Genomic DNA, 7,378 nt, shown 5'->3' on the forward strand with positions numbered 1-7,378 from the left:
AGTTTGGAGTGTAAAATGAGATTTTTGAAGTGTTAATAACAATTTCATATATATATATACACACACACGCGCGCGCACGCACACGGTAGTATATACTTGACTTTGATAGTGTAAATATGTATAATAAGTGTTCTTGGTGCATGCAAAAAGGGTCATACTATGTTATTGATTAGACGGCTCGTATATAACATATCCTTTCATACAAACAAATAATTAGATAAGTGAACACCATCAAAAAACAGAAGAAAAAGGTAAGTGAACGCGCTGCATATGGTATAATTGACCATTGAGTTGTTGACCCCAGTTTAGAGCCCACTAATAGACCTGGTCTTGATAGCGTAAGCGCGTTGAAGATCATATATACACGGTATTGGTGGAACCATTTGGATTATTTTTTAAGAAATCTTATAATTATTTTCGTGGGAGGCAACTTATTAAAAATGAAGTGAGATGTTGAAATGTCCAAAGTAACTCTGAACACAAGTCGTGTGCCTTGCAGATGATTTATTTTAAAGGAAAAACTTAACAGAATTAGGGTGATATGACAAATGAAAGATTTCGGAAAGTTGGTATTAACCATAGTCCAGTGAACAAAGCCCATGGTGCCACACCTTGCCAAGACACCTGTTGAATTGATCAAAACAGGATAGTTGTGCATAGTTTAGGATGAGCAAGAAGAATATTCCTTTAGGGTTTCAAATGTAGTCATGTATATAAATACTATTGTTTTACTATTTATGTTTTGAGCTTTAGGTCTGCCGTTTCTTTCTTCTTTACCATATAGAGAGATGATTCTTTTCCTCAACTTTGTCAACTTTGTTTTTCATCATGGTATCCAGAGCCATTAATACCCAACAGTTGTTACATTGTTCTTTCTTTTTCTAACCTATGGCCTCTTCAACGATTCAAGATATGACTAATCCCTTTTTCTGATGCTTCCTCATCTGATCTGTCTATTCAAACCCAGTCCTACATGCCTCCTATTGCTGCTCAACACATTGCCTTCCTCCTACTTGCCAAACTTACACGTGACAACTACCTTGTGTGGAAAGAGTTTTTCATCCCCATTTTTGAGAACTATGATATGTTAGGCCTAATTGATGGAACTGAGCCTTGCCCCCCACAGTTTCTTTCTGATGCCTCCGGTACTAAACCCACAATTCCAAACCTTGCTTATGCCCAATGGGTAAAGAAAGATCGCACCTGTAAGATTTGGATAAATGCTAGCCTCTCTGAAGCTGTTCTCCCTTACATGGTTGGCTTAACCACTGCTCGTACTCTATGGCTCAACCTAGAGAATCGTTTTGGTGGTATTTCTAGATCCTACTTGTTGCAGCTCAATGCTAAGCTTCAAAATTTGAAGGAAGGAACCCTCTTTGTGTTTGACTATCTTTAGCTTGTCAAGCAGACTGCTGATTCCCTTTCTGCAGCTGGTGCACTGCTTGATGACCTTGATTTTGTAGCCTATACCTTCAATGGCCTTCCTAGTGACTACAATGCTTATGCTACTTCGATTAGAGTGCGTTCAGATCCTGTAAACCCTGAAGAACTCCAAGGCCTCTTGCTCAGTGAAGAGGTAGCTGTTAAGAATCGTACCGCTCATCTCCAAGAACCCTTTTTTCAACTTTTCAACCTCTGCACCTTCCAAGCCTTTCAACAATAACTCTCAATCCCGTTTTTCCCACTCCAGGCCCAACAAAAACTCCACCTTTAACCAAAATCGCTTCCATCGTCCCAACTTTCCCAACAATTCCTGCAACTTCTTCCATCATAACACCACTAACAACACTAGACCTTTCTGTACATTCTGCAATACCCATGGCCATTCTACTGCTAGATGCCGTAATCGTCTGAACCAGGGTTTCCAAGATTTCCCTCCACCATCAAAACTTACTACACCTTCGCCAAACTACTATTAGCCTCAATCGTCTTCTTCGTCTGCATCCTACTCCTCCATGAATCAAGCTTCTCCCTCCACATCTACCTGGTATGCTGACTTTGAGGCCACACATCACATTACCAATGACCTTTCCAATCTCTCGTTTCGGTCGGACTACACAGGACCAGACAAAGTCAGTGTAGCAAATGGTCAATCTCTTGACATTAAGCACTTTGGTAATTCCAATTTCTACACTCCTTCCAAATTCTTATTTAACAATATTCTTCACACACCCCAAGCTACTCATAATTTGTTGTCAGTTTATCAATTTACCAATGACAATAATTGTTGCTTGATACTTACCCAATTTTCTTGCATCACTAAGGACATTAGTTGGCATGACAATTCACTTAAAATTTTAGTTCATATGAAATTTGAAAAAGGTGTATAAATTCGTATGACATTTCAGAAAAAAAATTCCTGTATTTGAAGTTAAAGCTGCATATGCCACATACCAACGGATTCACATTTCGGATAACTCAACTCTACAACCAATTACAAGAGGTGTCAAATCAAAAACGATTTTAAACCCTTATTAAATTACCATAACTGGCCAGTATAACAAATAATCCAAGAGAAATTTTGTCGCAAATACGGTAGATATGACAAATAGGCCTGGCAATTCTTGACACGACCCGATAACCCGATACGACACGACACGAAATTAACAGGTGTTCGGATTGACACGATAACGAATCGGGTAACCCGATAAGTACCTGTTAAGATAACGGGTTGGTTCGGGTATACACGTGGGTAACACGATACGTGATAAACAAAATATTACTTTTATATTTTTATAACCCTAAAAAAATATTATAATAATTATATATATATATATATTAATTTAACAATTTTATACCCCTAAAAACCACAATAATTATATATATATATATATTAAATTAAATATTAAAAATTGGTGACCACTAGATCGGCTTAAATATATATACCATTCAATTTCTTAAGTGTTATACATACAAAATAAATAAATTTAATCTACTTAATAAATAAATATATATATATATATATATATATATAGACACCATTGAACTTGATGGGATACAAATTCTATGAAACTAATTTGAACGATCCAACCGTCAAACTTGTTTGTATATGCATCGAGATCGCATCAGCAAAAAATCACAAAAAACAAACATTCAGAGATCAAGTAACTGGACAAAACATTTCGACGGCTATCAACGAAAAATCACGATTTAACGGTTATTTTAACTCCGATCTTGATGATTTTTTATAGTTACACTCTTTGACCCTATATGAATACAATGAATGAACTTGATCTTCAATTTAAAATATTTACACTAGTGGATACCATAAAATCTTATGTTATACTTAATGAAAGTATGAATAAACTCTTAAGTGTTAGTGAATCTATTATTTTTATGGGATACGCATTCTACAAAATTAGTTTCAACGATCCAACCGTCAAACTTGTTTGAATATACTTCGAGATCGTACATGCCAAAAATTGCAAAAAATAAACATTCAAATATCAAGTAACAGGACAAAGCGTTTCGACGGTTATCAACAAAAAATCACGATTTAACGGTTATTTTACCTCCAATTTTGATGATTTTTTATAGTTACACTCCTTGATCCTATATGAATACAATGAATGAACTTGATCTTCAATTTAAAATATTTACACTAGTGGATATCACAAAATCTTATGTTATACTTAATGAAAGTATGAATAAACTTTTAAGTATTAGCGAATCTATTGTTTTGATGGGATACACATTCTACGAAACTAGTTTCAACGATCCAACCGTCAAACATGTTTGTATATATTTCGAGATCGTATACGCCAAAAATTGCAAAAAATAAAAATTTAAAGATCAAGTAATGGGACAAAACGTTTCGACGGTTATCAACAAAAACTCACGATTTAACGATTATTTTAACTTCAATTTGGATGATTTTTTACAGCTACACTCCTTAACCTTATTTGAATACAATGAATGAATTCGATCTTCAATTTAAAATATTTACCCTAGTGGATACCACAAAATCTTATGTTATACTTGATGAAATTATAAATAAACTCTACGTGTTAATGAATTTATCGTTTTGATGGGATACCGTATACGCATTCTATGAAAATAATTTCAATGATTCAACCGTCAAAGTTGTTTGTATATGCTTCAAGATCGCATACGCCAAAAATCGCAAAAAACAAACATTCAGAGATCAAGTAATGGGACAAAACTTTTCAACGGTTATCAACGAAAAATCACGATTTAATGGTTATTTTAACTCTGATTTTGTTGATTTTTTACAGCTACACTCCTTGACCCCATATGAATACAATGAATGAATTCGATCTTCAATTTAAAATATTTACACAAGTAGATACCACAAAATCTTATGTCATGATGATCGATGAAAATTGAGGATTTTGTAAAAGGAATTACATTCAAGCTTCGAGTTCCATTGACAAGGTTTAAACTTTTGAGAAAAGCTTCACAACCTTGAATATCTTTTTGCATATCCTTGCACATTTAATATTTTGTATATCCTTGCACATTTAATATTTTATAATAGACTAGCAGTGTATGAATGTTTGTTTATTAGACTCTTATTTTCAAGTGTAGATGTAGTACTTAAATGAAAAAGTGTGCTTTAATGTTTTGAAGTAATATTTATGTGGCAATGTGTGGTATATATGTGCAAGTTTAAGAAAAAAAATACATTTTTCTTAACAGGTCATAGCGGGTCATAACGGGTGGGTAAAGTGACCCGACCTGTTAAGGACCCATTAAGATAACAGGTGTGACACGACACGACCCGTTAAGATAACAGGTGTTACACGAAAACGATACGAACACGACATACACGATCTGTTTGCCAGGCCTAATGACAGACCTAACACTAATATCCTCACACAAAGCTGTCACAAATAGGGAGGTCAAGCAAATTGACTGAGCGCATACCGGCTACATAACCTAAGAAGTAAGAACGATGACCTTTCGGCACCAACAGTAATTAAAGCTTCATGGTTCACATTTGTAATCTTAAAATCCCTTCCTCCGCGTTGAATAATACAAAGAATTGACGTTCAATATGCTCATTTGCTCTCATCACTGTATTGAATTGACGATTCCTAATTAACAAGGAATTTGACTCAGCCCAAGTACGGCCACTGCGCACGCTGTTCGCTACTTTCTTCTTATTAGTTTAATATTTTGGTTGCAGCAAGAATTGCTATATATACCCACAGCTAGCTTCCATAGATTATCATCTTCACATCCACATCTAATTCTTCTTCAGCCTTCAGTATTATACACAGCTTTCTAATCACCTGTTCAATTACCACTTGAAGTGCACAAGCATCTTTCGTTTCAGATCAAGCAAACATACATGGCAGGTTTCGACAGCCAAAGATGGTCTCTAAAGGGTATGACTGCCCTCGTCACAGGTGGAACTAAAGGCATCGGGTAACTAAAAATTCGCTATTTCTTCCCTTATTTGTTCTTTATTAATCTGACAATTCAGATCAGTTCATTTCGTTTGTACATTATTCTTAATGTTTGCAAATGCAATTTTTTTTCTTCCAGGTATGCCATAGTGGAAGAGCTAGCAGGACTTGGAGCAACCGTGCATACCTGTGCCCGTAACGAAGCGCAGATTCTTGAGAGGCTTCAAGAATGGGAAAGTAAGGGATTCAAAGTGACCGGCTCGGTTTGTGACTTAACCTCTAAAGCACAAAGAGAGAACCTCATCAAAACTGTCTCCTCTATTTTCCATGGCAAACTGAACATCCTCGTAAGCTAATTTATTTATGACTAATTAGTCTATTTAAACCTTAACTTACAGCTTAATTAATATAATGATGGGTTTTGACATTGCTACGTATGGTGCTAAATGTAGGTAAATAGTGCTGCAACTTGCACACTTAGAGGAACTACAGATTACACTTTGGAAGATTTCTCAAGTATGATGGAAACCAATGTTGAATCTCCCTACCATCTTTCTCAACTTGCACACCCTCTCTTGAAAGCCTCTGGAAATGCAAGCATTGTCTTTGTGGCATCTATTGCCGGTGTGGTAGCTCTTCCAAAACTCTCTGCCTATGCAGCAACAAAAAGTGAGTAATTAATTTTACAAAATATAAATAAATAATGTATGTTATTAATATTAACTGTAAGACCTCTAAACATTCCTATTCATTGCTATTTTATAGGTGCGATTATCCAAATTTCAAAGAACTTGGCATGCGAATGGGCAAGGGACGGCATTCGTACTAATTCTGTGGCACCATGGGCTGTCAACACCGGAGTTAAAGTTGAATCTGTAAATATCCATCCCCTCTTTACCTAAATATTGTTGAGTCCTTTGTATCTTACCAGTTTAATTAATATGTTTTAAGCATATCTCATCTAACACTCGAACTTGATTTTGCATTGTCAGGACGGCCATTCTGATGATTTCAGACGCCTAATAGGTAGAACCCCCATCCGTCGCCTGGCACAGCCTAATGAAATCTCATCTCTAGTCACTTTCCTCTGCCTTCCTGCTGCTTCTTACATCAATGGACAAGTTATTAGCGTTGACGGTGGATTTACCGTTAGCGGTTTCTAGCGAACTCAACTCGTCAATGAATAGGATGCGAAATCAGCATCCTATCTATCTGATCACATATCATCTAACAATCCCAACAGTTCTTTTATTATTTCCTACGGATAAACATCCGTCCATCCAATTTCTAGATTGTAATTCAACATTTTACATTGTTAATAATAAGCAAATTGTCAATTTATTTAGCATTCTTGTATGAAATTAATAGTAATGAAAGCAAGTTTAATTAGAAATATAATGCCAAAATTTATTCATAAATCCTACTCTTTTTTCAGTTTCTTGTCCCTAAATTCCCCTATGGTTTTTTGGTCATGTTTGGACCTAAAATAACAGATTGAGTAGAGATAGGCTGACTTGAGAACCATGGTTCTCTGCCCAGTATGTATCCTTCAGGCCACTAGGCATTGAGCCCACCAAAAGGTTCGATTGGCCCGAGTCCTCATGAATGAAGGATTGTGAAGAAACCAAGTATGGATGGCTCGGTTGAGATTGCCAAAGATAAGATTGAGATGTGGACTAAATAAAAATTATCCTAAGGATAAGAATGCCTGCGTAATTGGATAAAGATGAACAAGTCTCATGACGAAATTAGATTTAGAATCCTAGTTTAGATTAAAAAGGCTGAGAATGGTTGGAGGTGAAGTTTTGGCCATTAAAGGATAAGAGGAACATTCAAGGAGATGCCTAGCAGGTACAGTCCAATCATAACTCTACCTCGGTGGGCTTGTTTATGAAGGGGCTTCATCTATGCAACCATAAATAGAGAAGGTTCTACAACAGAAGATACCCCCTTCAACAAACAACTCAAAACGCTCTATGCGAAACCTTCTTACATTTTCTTAGAAA

General features: G+C 35.9%; 1 protein-coding gene across 1 annotated transcript; it reads left to right on the forward strand.

Annotated features, from left to right (window-relative positions):
• The first annotated feature begins 5,183 nt into the window (after positions 1-5,183).
• On the forward strand, positions 5,184-6,713 carry LOC103949373 (tropinone reductase homolog At2g29340-like). Its single transcript, XM_009360479.3, has 5 exons — positions 5,184-5,391; positions 5,512-5,719; positions 5,825-6,041; positions 6,138-6,247; positions 6,365-6,713. The coding sequence occupies exons 1-5, from the start codon at positions 5,315-5,317 to the stop codon at positions 6,533-6,535; spliced, it is 783 nt and encodes a 260-aa protein (XP_009358754.1). The 5' UTR covers positions 5,184-5,314; the 3' UTR covers positions 6,536-6,713.
• The last annotated feature ends 665 nt before the right edge of the window (positions 6,714-7,378 follow it).

This window comes from the organism of the source record quoted next, unplaced genomic scaffold (assembly GCF_019419815.1).
Source record: "Pyrus x bretschneideri cultivar Hongxiangsu unplaced genomic scaffold, Pyrus_bretschneideri_v1 Contig2, whole genome shotgun sequence".
NCBI lineage: Eukaryota > Viridiplantae > Streptophyta > Magnoliopsida > Rosales > Rosaceae > Pyrus > Pyrus x bretschneideri.